At 39.7% G+C, this 25,032-nt stretch overlaps 3 protein-coding genes across 3 annotated transcripts; all 3 read left to right on the top strand.

Annotated features, from left to right (window-relative positions):
• The first annotated feature begins 848 nt into the window (after positions 1–848).
• On the top strand, positions 849–13,689 carry LOC109406599 (transmembrane protein 135). Its single transcript, XM_019679692.3, has 6 exons — positions 849–1,238; positions 1,317–1,447; positions 1,509–1,632; positions 1,695–1,970; positions 12,938–13,246; positions 13,311–13,689. The coding sequence occupies exons 1-6, from the start codon at positions 882–884 to the stop codon at positions 13,560–13,562; spliced, it is 1,449 nt and encodes a 482-aa protein (XP_019535237.3). The 5' UTR covers positions 849–881; the 3' UTR covers positions 13,563–13,689.
• Positions 13,690–13,946: 257 nt separating this feature from the next.
• On the top strand, positions 13,947–18,903 carry LOC109406600 (uncharacterized). The gene is made up of 4 exons (XM_062844411.1): positions 13,947–14,274; positions 14,334–14,476; positions 14,538–14,925; positions 18,634–18,903. The coding sequence occupies exons 1-4, from the start codon at positions 14,125–14,127 to the stop codon at positions 18,901–18,903; spliced, it is 951 nt and encodes a 316-aa protein (XP_062700395.1). The 5' UTR covers positions 13,947–14,124.
• A 577-nt stretch (positions 18,904–19,480) lies between these two features.
• Positions 19,481–20,640, top strand: LOC109402650 (mitochondrial transcription rescue factor 1). Its single transcript, XM_029855326.2, has 2 exons — positions 19,481–19,991; positions 20,262–20,640. The coding sequence occupies exons 1-2, from the start codon at positions 19,603–19,605 to the stop codon at positions 20,518–20,520; spliced, it is 648 nt and encodes a 215-aa protein (XP_029711186.1). The 5' UTR covers positions 19,481–19,602; the 3' UTR covers positions 20,521–20,640.
• The last annotated feature ends 4,392 nt before the right edge of the window (positions 20,641–25,032 follow it).

Raw genomic sequence — 25,032 nt, forward strand, 5'->3', positions numbered from 1 at the left:
GGTTTTATGCATTGCCTCACAGTTTTGTGCATTTGTTTACAAAAAAAATCTCTCCGTCAACAAGCGCAAATGCAAGTTTTATTGAAATGGTATATTATAAGTGATAAAACCAATTCATGTCTACTTGCAAGTCTTTAACTGAAGATGTTTATAGCAGAAGTTCTATGATAGTTTTATGGAACGCCAAAGGTTCAAAGTAAAAAACTACCACATAAAACTAATTTAGAACAACTAGCTTTTTGACATGCTCGTATAAAACCAGGATAAAACATGAATAAACCTTCAAGGCATGCTGATTGTTACTTGGGTAGACAGGATTACACTCTTCACAATCACAGCACAAAAAGGAAACATCAACGACGAACCAAATCGTGGTCAATTGAAAAACGCCAATGGCGAAAACGCATTAGGCGAACCCATATAGGCAGTAATGTAAGCTAATTAACAACATTTGAATAACCCCGCCCTTATTTAGCCTCAAACTTGAGACTTAAGAAGGGCAACTGATTATCTCGGAGAAACGCAAGGTCCACTGCACCATTGCTCCGGTTAGCGCAGTAAGGGCGTAATACTGTGGAGGACGCCCTAATTCTCCACAGGCTCCGTTTGTGGTTAGGTTTTTATTAGACCCCCCTAACCATTCATTCTTTGGCACGGTAAGCATAAAGCCGCATAACACCATGAATTAGGGGTCACCTGTTTAGTGGACTCTTACCACTGGATCAGGCGGTCCGTAGTGTTATTCTTAGCCAATTATGACAATTGCTACCGACACTACACAGCTATCTAGGCTGATCGGGAAATTAGAGTTTAGAACTTATTTATTTATTTTTACCATTAAAATTGCCCCTTCATTGCTACCATTAAGCTGTCAACTTCAAATGGCATACATGAAGGCGCTAAATTCAACTCAATTCTATGCTTGTTCTAAACTGGCTCCCTTATTGCGAAAGTTCTTGCTCCAGTTGAACCCGAATGCAAATCAGTCCTCTACGCCGTCGTCGTCGTCGTCGTTACTCAATCCCCAAAAAATCCATTTCGTTGCGTCAGTTCCATCCGATCGGCGCGACGAACCACACACCATGGCTCACCTCAGCAAGTACTTCTACGAAGCGACGGCCGGCAAAACCTGCCGTGACCTTTACCATCCACAGTACGCATCCTGTTGGAAGGCACTGGCGGTGAACGTGTGCAGTCTGCTGCCCGGCAGCTACAAGCTGTTCTTCCCCCTGTTGGCGGTGATTATCACGAATCACGAAATGTTTGGTTTGAGGATTGTGACCCGTGTATGATTGATTTTTGTTGATTCCCGGTAGATTCCTCCACTGGTGAAGGGCGGCGGGTACACGCGTCAGTACTGGCGGGATCATACCCTCAGCTATAGTGAGATTTCCTTCAAGACGTATCTGATCGCGGTGATGGGACTCAGCATGCATTGCTGCATCTAGTGAGTTGGCTTTTATCCGATTTGAAAACCATTTCTCCGCTACAAGTTGAGTGTTTTACAGTCACATTTTCGGACGCCACAAGTACTACTTCATGGGAGCAACCGGGTTCATCAGTGCAACTATAATTGCGCCATTCCTGTCGCATCCCCATCTGCGCTTGCAGGGAATAACCTACTTCAATATGGTGAGTTTGTCAGGCTCGGGAACAAATAAGAATCGAAATAAATCAAACAATTTGGTTCACAGATGTTGGAGGTCATCCTGAAGAAGAGCGAAATCCGGCTGGTTCAAGTTCTGCGTGAATCGAAACTGTTCGGAACGCTGTTGTTCATGATTTTCAACACCAGGATTATGGAACTGTTGCAGCACGGAGCGGTAAATCAGTTTTGGATGATGTATCCGGCGAAGATTCGGGAGGTGGATCGGAACTCGGAGGATAATAGTCGCGTCATGGGGCGGATCTATCCACGTGGGTATAAGGCGTGCTCGCACGATAGGTCCTGCGATGCGTACATTTTGGATGTGAGTAGATATTTATAATTTCAACCTTTTACTATAAAGATTTCCGCGGACTCAAAGTTTAAATTTGGTTCAATTCTGGCTCTGTCGAACTTGATTCTCCAAAAAGTTACTTATGTATTGTTTATGAACTTGGAAGTACATGTACAAGCTTTTGACTTCTCTTCAAAACGACATTTAAGTCGAAAACAGGTTCAGAATGAACTAACGTTGAACTTTAGAGCAGAGTTCAATCAAATAAACCAAACTTGAATGTTGAACTTTTGCGTGCCTCTAAAGCTCAAATATAGTTCATTTGAACATGATCCAACAACTTGAAATGTTCCGTCCCGAACTTGTTTCGAACTTATTTTGAACTTACTACTCAAAGTTCGGATAAATATACACCGTACCAAAAGTGAACTTCACTTGAACTTCGGCGACAGCGGAGCTGGGGAGAAGTTCTCATTCAATTAAATCACTCGGAAATCGAACGCAGCAGCTACAGCTTGAATTAACTTCACAAGTACTTTGTTTCACTATAATATTTTAACGTACTTACTTGCAATCAACGCAAAACATACATATTGTGTGGTTCAAAGGCTGCCACGCCGCGGACAACTGGTAGAACACGATTCCGCCGGAGTTGTTTTCGGCTGCGGATAAAAGTCTTCCATGTTTTCAATCCCGTCGCGCGCCAGCGCGCCGGTAATCGACGCGGTATAGTCACTGAAAACTTATAAACTTTTCTGAATTATTGACACTGGTACTAATTTATTGCTTCACACTTGCTTAAATTACGAACCAAAACAAACTGAAAATGTCAAATTGTGTAAGTTCACAAAAAGTTCCACGTGAACTTCTTTCGAACCTTCGGCTTCAGTTTCAGAGAAAGTTCACACGTGAACCTGATTGAGCTCTACTAAATGATATCATCACATTGAGTAAAATCCCACAGTGCCTAACAACACATGCATGGAGTAGTTAGGCACCGGCTTTCAACGAGGAGAACCCGAGTTCAAATCTCAATAAGTAAAAACCATCAAAAAATATTTCAAGGTATTAGTCAATATGGATTCCACATGTACTAATGTGTCTTAATAACAAATTACTTTTGAGGACTAAGCGCATTTTTTTTTTCATTTTTTAAGCTTATTTTAAGCTGAATAGCGTTCCTTTCCGCGACACAAGTGTACTTTTTGTGAACTCAAGTACGGTTAATTACTTAAGAACTGAGCTGAATTGAATGCTATTCATCTTCCTTCGAATAGCTGATTACGCCCGAACATGCTATTTTATCCGAACTTTTGGTTGCTTGGGCACGCTCCGCAGAAATCGATGCACATGCCGGCGGCATGATGTTGCAATATCCGTTCGAGCGCTAGTTGCTACGTACAGAATAGCTTCGATCAAGCTGCGTTAGTTCACGCTACTTTCCAAGGGTTTGCTAACTTCCGTAGTTTTGCTATATCCAGTCTTCATGGGGGTCCTTGCACCTTTGGCATTTTTTATTTCAAATTTCTCTGCTAGCTTCTCGATATATCATTTCAACATTAAACTGTAGTTTTCTTCATTCTGCTGAGCTTCCAATCCGAGAAAATACGATAAATTCCCGAGGTCGCTTAACATGAAGAACTTTTTCAGATTATAATGAACAGCTTGAACTTCAGCTTCGGTTTCCTCTCCAATAAGTATATCATCTACATATACATACAACGAGGTAGGTGGTCCTCTAACCAGTGGTCTTGATAAATAAACAGAAGCCCATCTTGCTCTAGTGGAAATCGATTTTTACTAGGACATTACGTAGCCGCATGATTCCAACATCTTGCAAATTGCTCAAGGTCATATATACTCCTCCTCAAACTGCAAACCAGATGCTCTTGGCCCTTGACAACATGTCCAGGCGGTATGTATGCCTCTAGGAGTTTCTTGTTCCATATCCTGATCGTCAGCATTTTCCGCTGCTTCTTCTCCTGAAAAACTCTTGAAACTTTCATCATTTTGCTGGACACATCATCTCGCCCATCCAGTTCCTCACATTTGAAATCAATGGTAAATTTGTTCAACTTAACATACAGTAGTGTATCAAACAATTGTCCGTACAACAAATTGTTTGTCAAAAGAATTTTTCTTTCAAATGTTAATATCTTTTTTATACGTCAATCAAAAACGCTGAAATTTTAACCAATCATGAATCATACCGTATGCGTGATAATGTTTGCACCATCGTTAAATAAAATTCCAGTTTGACTTGTGAAGACAATGTATTGGTTTTATTTGCAAGCATTTAAGCTATAACTCATATCCTAGTAGGCTGTGAATAAAAAGTGTTGATTTTCTTAGTTTTACACTTGTATAATGACTAAGTGGCAACCTAGCTCGTGATTTGTCCACGCGCAAATGTCGAAAAGTATCCGTGGTAGTGTCAAAGCCAAGATTAACAATTTTTGAATTTATTTTTTTATTTTGACATTGCCTAATGGTGTAGACATTGACACACAAACAAAAGTTATAATAACTATTGATTCTGGAATTTGGTACGGATCGATAGTTTTTCGGAAATCGAAAAAAACGGAGGTTGCGTTCGGGCAAATTCAAGACTTTCTTATATGGCGCTACTCGTAGCTCCTGGATGCCATTGGTAATAATGTAAGTTTTTTTTCTATGGTCGAAGGATCATAAGGCCACCGTAATTTTCCTTTTCGATATGCCATGCCGTTAAGTCGCTGATTTCGCGTTTCTTTGCCATTTTTCTCATTGAGCGCATATAATTCACCCAAATCTTATTTTTGGTGGCAGCGATAGCTTTCTTAATCCATGTTAACCTTGGACGACCAGTGGACACCTTCGGGAATAGTTGCCCTTGCTTTCTTTCGGTCTAAGACTGTTTTACGGTTCTCCTGAACAGCCCTGAAATGTCTTTTTTAACATTTGCGCGTGGACAAGTCCCGACTACTGCTGCTACCCCTTCATGGTGCAAATTTTAAACTTAAGAAATCGGATTTTTTTTACCCGCAACCTACTGTGATATGAGTTAGAGCTTACGTACATGCAATAAAAACCAAGACATTGTGTGTATAGGTGATATGGGTACCATATTTGTATGATGGTGCAAACATTATCACGCATACGGTATATTGGTGCTCCATTGGTGAAATTTTGAGCGGGATCGAATAAATTTTCTGAAAGTTATAGAACCTCTAGTAAAACTTATAAGATTTTTAAACACATTTATAAAACATTATATCTCAATATGTACTCGATGAAACTTCTTTATTTTTTTGTATTAGAGCCTAAACCTAAGGCTTTCATATGCAGCTACGTTTGATGTTTTATATTCACTACAAAAAATATGAAAAATGTGCTCATGTAGTTGACGATATATAAAAAATTATCATATTTTGCACATATAATCTGCCAAACGTTTTTCACCAATAAAACATAAAAGTGCATTAACTGAACGAAAAATGCATAGAACCTACTCTTCATATGTAGTTTAGTAGGTCCTGTATAAAAATATTACATTAAGAGAGTTCAAAAAAATTGAAAACACTTGGCACTTTTATTGATCAAAATATGATAAATTTCCAAATAATTCTCTGAACATATACAGATTTGTCATATTTTTTGTAGTGAATATAAAACCTCAAACGAAGCTGCATATGAAAGCCTTAGGTTTAGGCTGTAACTCAAAAAAGAATGAAAAAGTTTCATCGAGAACATATTGAGATATAATGTTTTAACACTTAAAATACCAAAGGTCCAAAAAAAGTCGGAAGTCCAACTTTGGCAAGGCATTTCTCGACCGTTTTTCAACCGATTTTCTCCAGTTAGCCTAGTGGTTAAGGCTATGGATCGCCAATCCGGAGACGGCGGGTTCGATTCCCGTTCCAGTCGGGAAAATTTTCTCGACTCCCTGGGCATAGTGTATAATTGTGCAATTAAGAACACTAAGTTGAAGCGAGGCAGGCCTAGTTCCAATGCGAACGTCGAGCCACAAAGAAGAAGAAGAAGAAGAAGACATTGTTTTATGCAAAGTAGTCAACAAAACTAAACTTAAAACGATAGTATGTAGTTTTTTGGCCTTGAATTGTTCGTAACCGTTTGGGGGACATATTTGAAAAATAATAGTGACGTTTTTGTTACACTCAAATTTTGATTCACTCAAAAACCAACAAAAGTACCACATTTTCACACAAAGTTTTTAACAACTGAAAATGGCTTACAATGCATTGAAGTTTTTTGCCTTGAAATTATCCGTGAATGAGTACTGGACATATATGATGATGTTTTCATGACACTCTTAATTTATTTTACTCAAAAAATTACAAAAATATCATAATTTTCATACAAAATAGTCAATAAAACAAAATTTAAAGCCATAACATGTACTTGATTGGCTTTAATTTTTCCGTTAGAATATACTGGACATGTTTTTGATAAAATGTGGTGAGGATGTTTACATTACACTAAGATTTTGTATCATCTAAAAATGTACGAAAATACCACATTTTTGCACAAAAAGCCAATAAGTTAAATCAACGACATGTAGTTTTTTTTTTTTACTTTGAATTTATCGTTGTATCTTAGAGGATTTATTTGAACAATACTACTAGTGATGTTTTTATTACACACATCTTTAATTTTACTCAAAATATTAGGAAAATACTTCTTCACACACAAAGTAATCGACAAATAATAAATGGAGGCAATGCATTGTAGTTTATTACCATGAAATTTCTTGTAAGCTCACCAAATGATACGAGTTCCAGTACTCTTGAGACGAAATTGTCAACTTCTATTTACGTCTGCATGCAGTAACAATCACCAAAAATGCAGGGAAAGATTTTCAAAGTTTAGGCTAGGTTATGTGTCCTTATTTGAGAGATTTTCAGCCCGGAACCTGTCCATCGCTTACTTTTTAGAAGTTTGTCGAGTGTTTATTTCTTTCGAACATGAGCATCTACTACTTGATTCTAGTAAGAACTGTCAAACAAAAAATGAGTTTGAAGTCCTTTTGAGGCAACAAAACTCACAAACGGGTGGATCGATCAGGAACACTCTTGCATGGTTTGATTCGTATTCATGGTGACTGTGTTTATAAGTAGTAAAAGTCAAGAAAATCAATTAAAAAAGTAGGAAAATTGTGAAATTACTGATTTTTTATGATTTGGGAAGAAATTCGACACGATCGAAATAAAACCAATCTAGAGTGCGGTGCCTCGATTGTGCGATATCTGCCAGAAAACCATTTGCCAGAATACTATTTGCCCGAATTTCTGGCAAATGGTACTTTCGGGCAAATTGAAATTTTCCCCATTTTCTAAGAATTAATTTAAACTAAAGATGTGATTGTGAGAATTTGGTGGATATATTTCAGTCCATTAATATAAAAAATGTCGTCAGTTTCAGTCTTTTACAATAATCCAATATGTTCACTACTAGGATGATCTCTTGGTTTGTTTCGATAAAGGACGACTAGGGCTAGAACAACGAAAACAACTGGAAATGATTCAAAGGTTATTGAATAAATTTCAACTAAAATTAGCTAAAATTTAGGAAAGAGAAAATCAATGAAGAGAAATCGTTCACTGCAGATACGCCTGTATGATACTAAGCGCGAGACTTCGATGTTACTAGGCTATAAGACTTATAGTATAAGTGCGTAGGCGCACAATATTACGGCCCATATAGCCGAGGCGGTAAACGCACGGGTATTCAGCATGACCATGCTGAGGGTGACGGGTTCGATTCCCGGTCGGTCCAGGATCTTTTCGTAAAGGAAATTTCCTTGACTTCCTTGGGCATAGAGTATCTTCGTGCCTGCCACACGATATACACATGCAAAATGGTCATTGGCAGAGGAAGCTCTCAGTTAAAAACTGTGGAAGTGCTCATAGAACACTAAGCTGAGAAGCAGGCTTTGTCCCAGTGAGGACGTTACGCCAAGAAGAGGAGAGGAGGAACTGGCTTTAAGAATCATCTCCGAACGTTCACCCTCGATCCAGTTCTTCTGCTTCTGTCATTCATCTAGCTATTCACCTTTGAATAAGTTTTACGTGAGGTCTTTACCCGGTCTGGCTTAAAAAGCAGTCACTTGTGTTTCGTACTCTTCTGATAAGCTGCTGAACAGTATCGTAACAAACTACTGGTCGTCCAGTACCAGCGATGCCAGATGGTTTTCTGTATCACTCGTTCAAAAACGTACAAAATTTGGGTAAAAAATCTGTATTCCATACAAATGAAAAATCTGTAGGGTAAAAGCTCCCTTAGTGGAGGTAGTACCAATAGTGGTGGTAGTGGCAATTTAGCACTATTTTGACCAAAAAGCTTGCAAATGGCAATTTTAATAGATGCATCATACCTAATTAATAACATTAATTCAGTTTTGTGTTCAGGATTTGGCGGAAAACCTATTTTAAATAATTATTTTCCTTAACCTTTTTGCTCCTTTGCACCTATAGTGGTGGTAGTGTTCCTATAGTGGTGGGTCCCATAAGAGTTCAATGGGATGCGCCACTATAGGAACCAATGTTAAATTTTACCTCCATAATAGGAACCATGTACCTATAGTTTGTGCAAGTGATTTATTAGCAAAAACTGAAATAAACAATGCTTTTTACATTTTTCTTAGCAAATTTAAGTGAAAAACTATCGATTAACGTTTTCAGACCTTTTATTTTGTGGTATTATCAATTTTATTCAATTATTTTAGTACAAGGAGCTACTAATAGCACCACTATTGGTACATTTACCCTATTTCATATAAACGCAATCTGTACAGATGCTCAAAAATCTGTATAATACAGATAAATCTGTATACATGGCATCCCTGTCCAGTACTTCTCCGGCGCCAAATCGTTCAGATTTTTTTTAATAAAAAAGGTAAGGTAAGGTGCTTCTCCATACGCAACTCTAAAATCTTCCGCATCACGGAGACCTTCTTGCCCACGATCCGCTTGAGATGGAATTTTTCCAGGCTTCTCCTGCTGGCTTCGCCTTTCCAATGTAAACAAGTTGATTGTCTATAACGGCCAATCCGATATGATTGCCAACGCAAGTTCGTCTTTGTTCTTCCACGTTTCAGTAACTGGTTCCGGTTTTTCCTCCTTCAGAAACTGGTTCCGGTTTTTCCTCTTTGACGGCCGGACGCTCCAATTGTCATAGTGGAATCCGTTAAGCCTTCGGAACGATAGCAACTCCTTTGTCATGGTTGAACTATCTTGGAATTTTCTCCAAATGCAATGACAGCTTCAGTGATCCACGAAAGGGCCCATAACCTATTGAAACTTGACCAGTAGGTGTTGCGGGTATAAATATGTGTTACAGTTATAAGACACAATAATTGTTCAATGTGCTGTAAATCGAATCCCACTCCCAACAAACTCGTAAAATGTGAGTTCTTCCTTCGGAAGGGAAGTAAAGCGTGGGTCCCGAGATGAACTAGCCTAGGGCTAAAAATCTCGTTAAGACAGATAAAAAAAAAAATGTGCTGTAAGTTTATTATTCGTGCGTTTTTTGTCTTGTATGTTTTATTTTAACTTGTATACAGGGTGTTAGATTCCTGAGTGCAAACTTTGTCAAGGATGATAGAGGACCATAAATGGTGAAAAAAATGTTCTACGCATATGGTCAAATCTCAACCGTTACGTAGTTATTGAACTTCCCATGTTTTTGACTCTTATTACCTTAACTGGCTATAACTTGAAAATGGTCAAATTTATCGCAATTTTTTTACCCTTATTCGAAAGATTATTGATTTTTTTTATCAAATGGCATCTTTGAATCGATTGGTATAGTTAAACAACCAAATTTTCTAGAGCAAAATAGCTAAAAATAGTGTGTTTTAATTTGTTTTTGTAAATTATCTTCGAAACATGCTTGATAAATTAAAATTCTTTCTTTGGCAAAGTTGTGGCTCCTGTTACACTCTACAATTCGTTCTTTGACACCAAACTTCTAGCTCTTTTCGTTTTCTTGCAATTTTGATTTAAATGTGCGGCACAGTGCGCAAAAAAGTGCTTACCATAACAGTAGCAAATTTTTGATCTGAAATGCGATGTTTGAATCGAAATTGCAAGAAAACGATAAGAGATAGAAGTTTGATGTCAAAAACCGAACTGTAGATTAGAACTAAGGCCATAACTTTGCCAAAGAAAGAATTTTAAATTATTACGCTTTTTTTCAAAGGTAATTGACAAAAACTAACTTAAACACACTATTTTTGAGCTATTTGCTCTAGAAAACTTAGTTATTTAACTAAACCAATTGATTCAAAGATGCCATTTGATAGAAAATTCAATAATCTTTCGAATAAGGGTAAAAAACTGCGATAAGTTTGATCATTTTCAAGTTATAGCCAGTTAAGGCAATAACAGTCAAAAACATGGGAAGTTCAAAAACTACGTATCGGTTGAGATTTGACCATATGCGTAGAACAATTTTTTTCACCATTTATGGTCCTCTATCACCCTTTAAAAAGTTTGCACTCAGGAACCTCAGGAACTCAGGAATGCACATTTATAGGGTTCTGGACAAAATAGAGGCCCATGAAATGCAATCCCATTTTGATTGCCAACTTTCAGGCCATTTCGGGCAGCGGTCAAGTACTAGAGATGTAAACCTTTCCCTGCCACGGACTTCAAGTTATTGAGCTCAAGTATCGAACCCCGAAATGGGGTGCTCGATTATGATTAGTTTACCTAGACAAAAACAGGCTATGAATACAGCAAAAAAAAACTGTGAACTAAAAGGCATACTGCTAACTAAAATACAATTCCAGGATGACTGATGGACCCAAACCAATAAATGAAACCTCGTCATCCTGTGATCGGAACAAGCTATCCATCTGGATAACAGGGCACATTTATGTTTTGTGTTGCGCTACGTGAATTTGTGATGTTTCTTGATTGTGCATTTATAAGGTTCTATGTGTTCGTGATGTGTTGATCCTTTGTAATTGTAATTAATTTCTTTTATTTTTGTAAGATAGGATTGTGTACTCTAGTACGGAAAGCTGGGTTTAACGAATTTATCAGCTACTAGCTGTCCCGGCAAACGTCGTACTGCCTGCCTACTACGTTTCTTGACATGCAGTCCTGGAGGAAAATGACCCACAAAATGGAATTTCAAATTTTCCCGTTTTCGTTGCTTTCCCGGTCGATTTTGGCAATTATTTTCCCGTACGAACACGTCAGAGGCCTGCACGAATGCAACAGTGAAAGAATTATGTCGATCTGTTGACCCGTTCCTGAGCCTATTCGTGACATACAAACACCATTCCATTTTTATTTATGTAGATTGCTTCAAAGAAAGCTTGATAACTAATGAACTCACTGCTATGGAGCTATTGCTTTTATACCTTGCATCCATAGATCGCTGCATTTTATGATTGGTGCAAATCAAGCATTTTGGTGCCGATTTGCAATCCCTGGAGATAATGCCTTTTTTCCACACTTCTGGGAAATTTTGCTTCAATCGGAGGCACACAACTTGATACCTTGCTCGAAACAGTGGAAGTACGCCTTTGGCTGCAAATAAATTCTGAGCAGGAACACTGACTAGCCAACTCTGGTTTTTCTGACTACAGCCACCTTGTTAACCAGCGTGACTGCCCGACCTTCTCACGTGGTGCATTTAACATACACTACTGTTTAAGGGAAGCGGATGAGCTCGCATCACACCTTCTCGCTTAGGACCGCTTGGGCTAGTGCCTTGTTGGAGGTGCCTTTTTGCTGCCCCTTTTTTCAGCACCTGCATCATCTCCTCCGTCCTGTCGCGCCAGATTCTTTCTCGGCGTACGTATCGGCCTCAAACTTGAGGACAAAGCGCGTCCACTCTATCATGCTTGTTGACTGGCTTGGCTTTCCTCACCTTTTTATTCTTCTCCACCATCATCCAGATATTCTAGTCGGTTCTGGCTCGACCCTCGGCTTTGAGGGGTCAACCTTTTGCGGCTTACCTCTATCCCGGTTTCCTCTAACACGCTTAGTACTCGGCTTAGGTGCCTGTCTACTCGTGCTGGCCGTTCCCTTCGTCTTCAGTGGTCCGCTGTTCTCTGCCGGGAGGTTGTTGCCCCCAGTGGACCGCGCTTCTCTGGCAGGTTTCGGCCATTGCCCTCTTCTCTACGGCTTCGGCTAGTTGCATAGTTATGTGTGCCATCATCTGGAAGCACGACAAAGAAGAAAGTACCCGTTTAGCTGGAGCTCTCCACTTTGCGCGCAGTGCGGTCGCATCAACCAGAAGATCGTACTCTACTCATGACCGTACTCCTTCCTGGCCAGGGCAACCAACAAGTGAAGTTTCAGTAGATCTTGTATAAGGTCTTTGCTGATGTTTTTCCGACCACCGGTGTAGCCGATCAACTCGTATATCATTTCGGTAGCGTGCTCCTGTTGTAGTTTATCGACTGTGTGAGGTCTGCGCCACTCATCTACGCTTCCTATATTAGTGCTGAACCGCCGCATGCCATTTCTCACAGCTTCCTAAGGGAGTACTCCAGGTTCTACCTTCACCCTCGTGATGTCGATCTTTGCCAGTTCGCCTCTTGCGAAAGATCCCTCTATCTCACCGCTCGTGCCCTCTTCTGAATTCGATTCGTAAGAACCCATGTCTGTTACGTTCCCCTTAAAGCCGTCAATGATCCTGGTGGTAATCTATGTAAGCAGGCAGGTCATCCGAAGGTTTGCGCAGGGCTCAGAGCCGAGTCAGCGCTAATCACTGTTGAGTCACGCCTTGACTTACCACACACGAGCTACCTTAGCTCGGTCACCTTCTGGGGAAGCGCCTAAGGCGGTCAGTCTACACTGGTGTGTATATTGGATAAGGTTCGCTTAGGAATAACTTCCACCTAAGATGATTTGTAGGCAGCACTACAACCGTAGATTGATACTACTGGATACTGATTGCTGAAATTTCTAATCAAAAAGACTTGTTAACTTTAACGTAATGCACATTTCTTCTGAAAGTAACATCATAATCATCCACAGGGCATCCTGAAATACTCCTTCGCCGGATTCACCATCGAGTTCGCTCGGGCCGTGATCTCCAAGTTCCCGCTGCTGTACAAACGCCCCGACCGCTTCCTGCCAGGATTGGGCAAAATCCTCAGCTTCAAGTTGATGTTCTTCCTGGCCGCCTACATCGCCATCTACCGGATGACGGGATGTTTGCTGTGCCGCCATCATGGTCGCGACCGCCCCATTCATAACCGAATCGCGGCGTTTTTGAGCGGAACGTCGTACTACATCTACCCCAAGTACCAGGTGTTCACGTTGGCTTTTACGAAGTTCGTCGAGGTATGGGTTTCAGGAGGAGGTTGTACTAAAAACACAGAGGTTGATGATTTCAATTTGGTTTCAGATGTCCTACGATCACTGGATCAAAACGGCTAAGCAGCTTCCGGAATGGGCCACCCGGCTCAACAAGATCCCTTTCCTGCACCTGGCGTACATGGTCGGTGTCGGCTACATGTACCACGCGTTGACCTTCCATGCACACCTCTCGCCCCCGTTCAACAACAAAGCGCTGAACTACTGCTCCGGCAATCGTATCGAAAACATGAAGCGACGCATCGTCGCCTTGATGATCGAGACGGAGTGGAATAAGGTTTGAAGTATGTAGATGTAGAGGTATGCAAATCAGGCCGAGCCGACCGAAGCCGAAAGGGGAAGTGGGACAAACAAAATAATAAACTTATGTTATGATGTACTAAAAGATTGAACCGCGCGAAAACGACAATCGGTTTGCACTCAGTATGCTTCGAACGTTCCTTCGGATAACATGTCTACGCTGAGTAAGTGCTTCTACGAGGTGTCCGCCGGGAAGACCTGTCGCGACCTTTGGCATCCGGAGTTCAGCCGCTGTCGATCGTATTGGTTCGATTTGTGGAAGAGGATCCTCACCGGCAGTTTCAAGCTTTATGTTCCGTTGTTGGTTGTGAGTTGACTTGTTTTGAATCTGATTTCGAGAGTGGTGAAGATGTGTATACAACTATTCACAGCTTCCGCCTTTGGTCAAGCAGGACGGCTTGACCAAAGCGTACCTGGTGGATAGCTTCGTCGACTACGTACGACTTTCGCTGGCAACCTACGTCCAAGCGGCTTTGTCGCTCACCTTTCAGTGCGCGTGCTAGTGAGTGTATCATTTTGTTGTGTACTAAAACTATGTTTTGCTAATGAACCTTTCCCAACGCAAACAAAGCAACCTGTTCGGCTACCTCAACTACTGGTGCGTAATGTTTTGGCCCTGCCTACTGGGAGTTGCCGTCGGACCGAAACTTCCTCGACAGCATCTACGACTGGAGGGCATCACCTTCTTCAACATGGTCATATGAGAAGCTTAGTGTTTCAGAACAAATTTAGTACACTGTATTTATCATTGCAGATGATTGAAACCATGATCAGAAAAAGCCGATGGACATTCGTGCGATATCTACGGTCCTCGAGGGTATTCGGAACATTGTGCTTCATGGTGTTCAGCTCGGTGATCATGTCCAAACTCGACACCGGAATTGTGAAACAGTTTTGGTACAAACTAGCAGTGGTCTAAGTTCTCATGGAGTCTCTGTAAGAAATCCTTCCGTTTTAGGTTGATCAATCCAACGCTCCAACAATCGGATAAGAACACTTGTGTCCATAAAAACTCCTGCACTGACTATCTGATCGACGGACTTCTAAAATACGGCTCCGTCGGATTCATCTTGGAAACAACTCGGGCCATCCTTGCCAAGTCCCCTCTACTCATATCCAACAGACCACGATTCGTCAAAGAGTTCAGTGAAACTTGGGACCTAAAGCTGACGCTTTTTCTAGCATCGTACGTGGGAATCTACCGGAGCACCAGCTGTATTCTGACGCACTTCCGGTTGAATGGCTCTTCTGTGGGAACGGCTGTAGCTGGGTTTCTGGCCGGGTGGGCCTACGCGCTGTATCCGAAGTATCAGATCTTCACGCTGGCGATGACCAAAGCCGTTGAGGTGAGTTGCGATGTTTAATCTTGAAAAACTTATTATCCTTCTCAATATTCGTAACTTCTTAAAAATATTTTATCCAAGAATTCTTCAAGAATTCTTCCAAAAAATCTCCAAGAACTCTTCCAAGAATTTTGCAAAAATTCTCCCAAGAATTTTTCCAAGAATTCTCCCAAGAATTCTTCAATTATTCTTCCAGAAATTCATCTAGATTTCTCACAAGAATTCTACCAAAGTTTTTTTTCAAAAATTCTCTAAGAATTCTACCATGATTTCTTTCAAGAATTCTCAAAAAAAATCTTGGAAGAATTTTTGGAGGATTCTTAGAAGAATTCTTGGAGGATTCTTGGAAGAATTCTCAGAGAATTCTTGGAGAATTCTTGGAAGAATTCTTGGAGAATTTTTGGAAGAATTCTTGGAAGAATTCTTGGGAGGATTTCATCGAGAATAAAAAGAAGAATTCTTGAAAAACCCATGAAGAGTTCTAGTAAAAGAAAATTTGGAGAATTCTTTGAATAAATCTTGGAGATTTTTTGTAAAAATTCTTGGAGATTCCTTGGAAGAATTCTCTGAGAATTCTCGGAAGAATTCTTGGAGATTTCTCGGATGAATTCTTGAAGAATTCTTGGAGAATTCTCGAAAGAATTCTTGGAGAATTCTCGGAAGAATTCTTGGAGAATTCTCGGAGAATTCTTGGAGAATTCTCGGCAGAATTCTTGGAGATTTCTCAGAAATATTCCTGGATAAATACTTGGAGAATTCTCATAAGAATTCATGCAAAATTCTAGGAGAATTCTTGGAAGATTTCTCGGTGAGTTTTTTGGAGAATTCTTGGCAAAATTCTCGGTACAGTTCTCAGAAGAATTATTGGAGAAATCTCGGGAGAATTCTATGAAGAGTCCGTGGTGTATTCTTGGAAGAATGCTTGGAGAATCCTTAGAAGAATTCTCGTAGATTTTTCGGGAAAATTCTTGAAGAAATTCGTTGAAGAATTCTTGGTAGTATTCTTGGAAAATTCTTGGAAGAATTTTTGAAGAATGCTTGATAGAATTCTTAGAATAGTTCTTGGAGTACTACAAGAAGTATTATTGAAAGAGTTCTTGAAGAATTCTTGGAAGAATTTTTGAAGAATGCTTGATAGAATTCTTAGAATGGTTCTTGGAGTATTACAAGGAGCATTATTGAAAGAGTTCTTGGAGAATTATTGGAAGAATTCTTGGAGAATTCTTGGGGGAAGTCTTGTAGGAATTCTTGGAGAATTCTTGGAAGAATTCTTGTAGAATTCTTGCAAAAAATTTTGGAAAATTCTTGGAAGAGATCTTCAAATTCTCCAAGAATTCTTCCAAGAATTCTTCAAGAATTCCTACAAGACTTCTCCAAGAATTCTCCAAGAATTCTCCAAGAATTCTTCCATGATTTCTCCAAGAATTCTTCCATGATTTCTCCAATAATTCTCCAAGAATTCTTTAGAAGCTCTCCTAGAATTTTTCCAAAAATTCTCCAAGAAATCTTCCAAAAATCAACATGAATTCTCTGAGAATTCATCCAAGAATTCTCCAATAATTCTTCCAAGAACTGTCCAAGAATTCTCCACGAATTCTCCAAGAATTCTCCAAGAATTCTCCAAGAATTCACCAAGAACTCTCCAAGAATTCTCCAAGAACTCTGCCAAGAAATCTTCCAAGAAATCTCCAAAAATTCTCCAGGAATTCTCCAAGAACTCTTCCAAGAATTATCCAAGAATTCTTCCAATAATTCTCCAACAATTCTTGCAAGAATTCTTCCAAGAATTCTCCAAGATTTTTTTAAGGAATTTTTCCAAGAATTCTCCAAGAATTCTTCCAAGAATTCTCCAAGAATTCTTCCAAGATTTCTCTAAGAATTCTTCCAAGAATTCTTCCAAGAATTCTCCAAGATTTCTTCCAAGAAGTCTCCAAGAATTCTTCCAAGAATTCTTCCAAGAATTCTCCAAGAATTCTTCCAAGAATTCTCCAAGAATTCTTCCAAGAATTCTCCAAGAATTCTTCCAAGAATTCTCCAAGAATTCATCCAAGAATTCTCCAAGAATTCTGCCAAGAATTCTCCAAGAATTTTCCAAGAATTCTTCCAAGAATTCTGCCAAGAATTCTGCCAAAAATTCTTCCAAGAATTCTGCCAAGAATTCTTCCAAGAATTCTACCAAGAATTCTTCCAAGAATTCTCCAAAAATTCAGCCATGAATTCTGCCAAGAATTCTCCAAGAATTATCCAAGATTCTTAAGGAATTCTTCCGAGAATTCTCCAAGAATTCTTTCGATAACTCATCCGAGAATTTTCTAAGAATTCTTCCGAGAATTCTAAAAGAATTCTTCAAAGTTTTCTCCATTAATTCTTCCGAGAATTCTCCGTCAATTTTTCCGAGAATTCTCCAAGAATTCTTCTGAGAATTCTCCAAGAATTCTTCTAAGAATTCTCCAAGAATTCTTCCAAGAATTCTCCAAGAATTCTTCCGAGAATTCTCCAAGAATTCTTCCGAGAATTCTCCAAGAATTCTTCCGAGATTTGTCCAAGAATGCTTCCGAGAATTTTCCAAGAATTTTTCCTTAATTCTTAAAGAATTCTTCCGAGAATTCTCTAAGAATTCTCCCGAGAATTCTCCAAGAATTCTTTCGAGAATTCTACAAGATTTCTTCAGAGAATTCTCCATGAATTCTTCCGAGAATTCTCTATGAATTCTTCCGATAATTCTCCAAGAATTCTTCGGGGAATTCTTCAAGAATTCTTCCGAGAATTATCCAAGAATTCTTCCGGGAATTCTGCTATAATACTTCCGAGAATCTTCTAAGAATTCTTCGAAGAATTCTCCAAGAATTCTTTCAAGAGTTCTCCAAGGATTGTTCCAAAAATTCTCCAAGAATTCTTTCAAGAATTCTTCAAGAATTCTTGCAATAATTCTCCAAGAATTCTTCCAAGAATTCTTTAAGAATTCTTCCAAGAACTTTTCAAGAATTCCTCCAAGAATTTTTCAAGAATTCTACAAAGAATTCTTCAAGACTTCTTCAAGAATTCTTCCAAGAATTATCCAGGAATTTTTCCAAGAATGCTCCATGAAATCTTCCAATTCTACAAAAATTCTGCCAAGAATTCTTCCGAGAATTGTAAAAGAATTCTTCCGATAATTAACCAAGAATTCATCCGAGAATTCTCATAGAATTCTTACGAAAATTCTTCAAGAATTCTTCAAAAATCTTCCAAGAATTCTGCGGAAAATTCCCTAAGAATTCTTCCGGAAATTCTCCAAGAATTCCTCCGAGAATTCTCCAACAATTCTCCAAGAAGTCTTCCGAGAATTCTCCAAGAATGCTTCCGAAAATTCTCCAAGAATTTTTCCGAAAATTCTCCAAGAATTCTTCCAAAAATTCTCCAAGAATTCTACTGAAAATACTCCACGAATATTTTCAAGAATTCTCCAAGAATTCTTCCGAAAATTCTCCAAGAATTCTTCCGAGAACTCTCCAAGAAGTGAAATTAGTTGGAGAAATATCCGAAAACTTTCCAGTAAGGAGCTGAAAGCATTATCTGAAAAACTTGTGGAGGAACTTCTGGATGGATTCCTCAGGGAGCTACGCAAAGCAAAAACTTCAAATCTAATTACCGTTCGAAAGGTTCTGAGAACTTGCGATAGGCCAGGAATTATTTAAATATGAAGAAAATATATTCAACTTTCTCCAACAGATGTCCTGGGAACACTGGATCAAGACGACCCAAAACCTCCCACCGTGGGTGCAGCGATTCTCCCGGCTTCCGTTCGTCTATCTGGCACAAATCGTCTCCTTCGGCTACCTAGGTCACATCTACGCATTCCACCCCCACCTATCCCCATCGTTCCACGTCAAAGCGATGGACGTCTGCTCGAAGAACCTCACCCTGAACATGCGCCGAACGTTGATCGGGTGGTTTCTTGGACATCGCGGCCGCGGCGAATCTTCATCTTGGTCGTCGTAGACTCCCAGCAGACGAGTCACAGTAGACCTTGCCATTCTGTGGGTTCAAAACGTCAAAATCGACCAGTAAAGATCTTATGGAACGACGACTGTGCTAAATTTCTGTTGAGAAACACCCACCTTCAACCATGGAAGACGACATCAATGCGCTCCTATTGACGTCGGAAGATCTCCTATACTGGTGGCCTTGGACCCCGTTTCAGTTCTTCCAGTTTCCGGTTCCCATCCAGAGTCATCCGATTTTTGGCGCGCACCCGAGCACAATCTACTACCTCCCGGTCATTGCCGAGCGGGATGAACTAGAACCGGAGCTTTCAACAAACGGCGCCGCCGCCACAGAGCGGGTTCTCATCGAAGAGCTTTACGGTGAATGCGGAGAAGAGGACAACGCCGTCGAGTCGGAACAACCAGAGCATTACACCGTGGAGGAACCATCCGAGAAGGAAGAGGAACGGAATAAGCCGTCGTCGGAAAGCGTCATCGAAGCCAAGCGGAGCGACATCTGTGATGTGGTACTAGAATCCGAACGCCATGATGGGAAGCTTGATTTAACAGAGAAGTAAAGCGAAATGGGAACACTGCCTGTACCGCAGCAGGTCGACCGGCTGTCAAAATTGTTTGTTGTTGTTTTGATTCACGCACGGGCGGTGGAAGTGTTTGTTGTTTTTAATTACGAGAAATAAATTTATCCGCGCAGAAAATGTCGTTTTTGATCCGGAAAACGGTCAATCGTGGGGTTTTCTGCTTGTTGAGAAGTTGTTTTCCATCGACATCCTACTGTCGTTTGGAACAGTCGATGGGAGGTTTGAAATTGCAGCGCAGTTTCGCTTGTTTTGGTTCGGCTTCCACCGAAGTCACGTTACACAATCAGCTGGCGAATCTGCAGCTGATTCGTTGGAAGTCGAAGAAAGCAAACCGGAAGGAACAGGGACGGCAGCAAGAAGAGGAGGAAGACGATGAGGAGGACGATGAAAAGTTGGACGAGTTTGACGAATTGGCCGCGGATAAGCACGTTCGACTGGTGAAGACAAGTGTCAACTCCATGAGGGCGGATCTGCTTCTGAAAGCGGGATTGGGAATCGCCAGGAAGTAAGTTGTTGTTCATATCAATGAGGGAGATTGGGGCGATATGCTCGCAGTAGTAAAACGTCAAAAAACGCAGTAGGCAAGCCAAACCCAAGTAACATAACTAGCTGAATAACAGTTTCTTGAGCAGAAGTTCGCTTAAAAGTGGTTTGTTCCACTCTTGTACAGCAAAAATGTTTGTTGGGAAGTTTGCCGGGGACAGCTAGTATCTCTTAATATTCGTACTACAAGTAACTCACAGTAAAAACGATCAAGTATTCCTTTTTTCTATAGCAAAGTGGAAGCCCTCTTCTACGAGAGCAAAATCCGCGTCAACGGCAAAAAGCTGCTCAAAAAAAGCGCCCACCTGGACGTGGGCGACGAAATCGACGTTGTCCGTGGCATCAGCCCGACCAACCCGGACCACCTGCTAGTTTCGCGGGTGGAAATCCTGTCCGCGAACCCCAAGAGCGAAACCATCGGCGTAACGCTTCGCCGCCAGAAGACACTCGTCATCGAGGACTACGAGACGGATGCGGTCATCGATAAATAAAGCCATACGCCAGTCCTCTTATTTAAATAGAATATATTATTCTTTCTTCATTCTGTTCTCGACACTGACTGTAATATACTTTCACTATAGATAGAAGATTTAAGCGTGTGTTGTAAAATAGTTTACTTTCTTTCACTACCTTTGATCCTAATCTGTCTCTAACAAGTCTCCTCTCCGCTCAAGTACAGTATACTTCCCGTTTTACCAGGTATAGTCTTTCTTTGTTGCTCTTTGAAAGTTATAGGGGTTTCTTTCATACTATCGGACAGCTTAGGGTCGAAGGTTCATTTTAACGTTTGTTTTCATAAAATGCATCGAACAATTATTCGTACGAATAGAGGCTCTCGAGGGAAATTAAGGCGGTGCTAGAGGGAGAAAATGTAACTCCTTTTAAATCCTCCTAAACATTTGGTCAAGCTGCCAGAATCCCGTTGATTCCCCATGAAACTCCCTAAATATCTCCTTGAAACGTAATTGAAACTTTCAGAAACTCCCTTTACTTATCTCTATAACCCCCAAAGAAACACCCGTGAAACTTCCTAGAAACCACTTGAAATCATGCTATAATGCCCTTGAATTAGCCCTAAACCACCCCTGAAGCCCTCGAACTCCTCGAATCCTCCCTGAAAGCCCTCTGACTTCGTGAAACTCTCATCAAACACCCCTGGAAACCTGGTGAAACTCTACTGAAATACCCTTCGACTCCACCATAAACCTCCATGAGACGCCTCCCTCATGAACCACTTTGGGACCTCTCGCTTTTGAGCTCTCTGAGAACCCCTCTAGCTATCGGAAACTCAGAAATCTATTTGAAACCCTCAAGTAGTACCTGTAGGTAATGAGGATGGTACGGAGAAAGTAGAAAACAGGGCATACAGCTTGGTAGCGGTGTAACGCCGCCAACAAAACAAAGCATGCGAAAAAAAGGAAAATAAACGTCAGTCTTGTAAAGTATTTCTCACGAGTAGATTGCACGGTTTGCATCCTTCCTCGTTGTAAAGAGTTTCGTCTGGCCTGACTGATCCGGATTGTCACGTGTCCGTCCGGACACCACAGTACCCTTGAAATCCCATGCAAACTTCACCTGGAAACCCTCCACCCTGAAGAAGGGAATGTCGAGCATTTTCAGGAAGATTTCAGGAGGCCTTCGATGAGGTTCCAATCACTTGAAACTTTAACCACTCGAAGTTCAACTTATACTCCTTGCAATCTCTTTGAAATGGAACTTCACAGTTTTATGGGGTTTCACGGTATTTTCGGGGACTTTTAAGGTTTCAAAGGGGTTCCAGGGAGTTTCCAAAAGTTTTAACCCTCGATCAGTCGCGTCTTCGACTACCTGCAACGGCACTACCAACTATTAAGTCTATAGCACTACGTTCACGCTGCGTATCACAAGCGTGTATTTTTCATGGTGCGTGTACTCAGTACACGACGTGACCGCTCCCGGGAGGTTCCGTGAATTATTTCAAAAGAAGATTCGTTCTGCGGATTATTTAGTAAAATCATCGGTGAATTCTTTCATTGGGATTTTTTCCAAGCGCACCTTCGGGAGCTCCTTCACCAGTTCCTTAAGGGAGCTATGTAATTTAGAAGTTTCTGTGTAAGTTCTTCCAAAGACCCTGCTCGAATTTTTTTTTCAAAAATTTCATTGAAAATGCTTTTAAAACCTTCTTGTTTCCTGCAGTTCCTTAGGGTTGGGTCTGTTTCCAAGAATGCTTGAATTCTTCTTCAATTTCCCCCGGGGAGTAATCCAGAAGTTTTTTTTTCGAGATTTATCCCACGATTTCTTCCGAGAATTCATCTGGAAGTTCCTCTAGGAATGGTTCCACAAATTCTCTAGGGATTGCTTAAAAAAAATCATCCGAGAATTCTTTGGCCACTTTCATTTCTTCCAGAAGCACCTTCGGGAGCTCCTCCAAAAGTTTCTTGGTGAACTAATCTCGAAATTTCACCGTGAATTGTCCCTCAAGTTAATGCTGGAGTTTTTCCAGCAGATCATCTTGATCCTCCTTTTAAAAAAACCTTCGGGAAATCCAATAGAATTTCTTTAAAAAATTTTTTTGGCTAATTCCATGGGAAATATTTTTAAGAGTACTCCAAGAACTACCTTCGAGAGCTCCTTCGTAAGCTCCTTCTACGGGATTTTTAAAATTGCGAGTTTGAAAAAAAAATCTTCAAAAAAATCCACCGAGAAAGCCCATGAGTTAATTCTTGAAGGAAGTTCTAAAGGAACTTCCAGAGAAGCTTTCAAAACCAATTTCGTTGGAAATCTTTTAAGAACTATTGTAGGAACTATAGAAATATTTTCCTATGGATCTCCTGGTGGAATTCTCGTGGAAGTCTCTGAAAGAATTTTCGGTAGAAAATTTTGAGAAATTCTCGAAGGAATTTCTAAAATTTCTCGGGGGAATGTTTGGATGAACTTCTGGTGACGTTTCAGGAACTCACAAAGGTATGATCGCGAAAACTCCTTATCGATTTTATTCGGAGGAATGCGCAGAGGAACACAGGGAATTCCCGACGTAACTTCAGGAGGATTTTCCTGTGGAACTTTCGAAAGAATGTTCGGAAAAACTCTTCCGAGGAGAAATCTCCAAGAATCCCGCACAAATTTACGAAGGCTTGCAACCAAAGGAAATCTTGGAAGAATTCTAGGAGGAACTCTATAAAGGACTCCTGGAATACTTTCCTTTGTCACTTCTGGAGAAATGTCTGGTACAACTTCTGGATGATTACTGAAGAAACTTCTGGTTGAATTCAAAGGGTATTTTCTGAAACTATTCTTCTAAAGTTCAAACCAAATTGCTGAAGATCTTTCTGAAGAATTGCATTAAAATTTACCGTAGAAGCTTTGAAACGAGAAATCGAGGTAATTCTCAAAAAAATCACGAAATTTTCCAAAAAATTGCCGCTAGAATTCTCAAAGAACTAGCGAGTAATTCCTCAAGAAATTACTAAAGAATATAAGAAGGATTACCGAAGAGAGCTCCAAAGGAGATTCAAAAGAAAACGCTGAATCTTTTATTTTAATCATTTATGGAAAATGTTGAATGTATTAACGACAAAATAACAAATAACTGAAGTATTCCTATAGAAATTGATGTAAAAAAACCCAAAAGAATATCAAAAGCAATTGTCGATAAAAATTTCAAAAAAAAAAAAAATAAACCGAGAAATTTCTAAAGAAATTGGCAAACAATATAAATTTGCCAAAATTACCAAAATATATATTACCCAAACGAATTACCGAAGGATTTACGGAAGCAATTCCCAAAAAAATCGCTGCAACAACTACAAAACGAATTATTGAAGGGAACCTCAAAAGAAATTATAGTAGATTTTTCCGGAGAAATTCCCCAATAAAAAAGTAAAGTACAAAGAAAAGAACAAATGAAAAAAAAAAAACAAGGATTTATCAATGAATTTAAAAAAACCCTGAAGTCATTCCAAACGAATTATTGCAACGAATTATTGCAACGAATTATTACAAAAACAAACTTAACACTCTAAAAGAAATGCTGAAGTAATTTCGAAAGAAACAACAGAAGAAATAAAAAAAAACAATGAGTTATCAAATGAATTACTGAAATAGTTTCCAAAACAAAAAAATGCCGAATGAATGGCCTTAGAAATATCAAAAGAAACTACTTATGGGAATTTGCCGAAGAAATTCCCATAGAAACAACAAAAGAAAATCGTAAAGAAATTCCAAAAAATTAAATAAAGATGAAATTCTAAAAGAAATTTGTCGAGGGAATTTTCACTCGAATTATCGAAGAAATTTCCAAAGGAAATCGGTTAGAGATTTATCTACGAATTCTAAAGGAAGTTTTCGAAGGTATTGCAAAAGAAATCTTCATAGCAAGTGCCAAAAACTCTGGAAAGAGAACAAATCCCAAGCGAATTGCCACAGGATTTCTCGAAGAAATTTCCGATCAAATTCCTAAAGGAGTATCAGAACTAATTTTCAAAGGAGAAATGTTCCAAAAAATTTCTAAACGAATTACCAATTGATTTTCTGGCGCAACTACTGAAGAAATCCCCAAATAAAATCACAAATTGCCGAAGAAAATTCCAAAGAAACTGCACAGCAAACACCAGAAATAATTACTTAAGAAATTACTGGAAAAAAATCGATTAGGTTTCCAAAAGAATTTCCGGAGAAATTTCAAAGGAAATCAACGATGAAAATTCCAAACGAACTACCGAGAGAGTTTCAAAACAAAAACAAGAAATTCCCAGAATAATTACCAAAGGGTTTCTCAACGAATCAACCGAAGAAATTCTTAAAGAAACTCCAAATGAATTTACGAATAATTTCTAAAAGTATGTGTGGATGAAATTTCCAAACAAATTGCCAATAGAGGTCCCATAGGAGTTTTCAAAATAATTGCCACAAAATTTGGTCAAGAAAATTTCAAATTCTATTTTGAAAGAAGCTGTGGAAATGTTCCCAAATAAATAACCCAAAATGACCGAATGAATTTTCAAAATAATTATCAAAAGATATAC

This window comes from Aedes albopictus, chromosome 1, assembly GCF_035046485.1.
Source record: "Aedes albopictus strain Foshan chromosome 1, AalbF5, whole genome shotgun sequence".
Taxonomy (NCBI): Eukaryota; Metazoa; Arthropoda; class Insecta; order Diptera; family Culicidae; genus Aedes; species Aedes albopictus.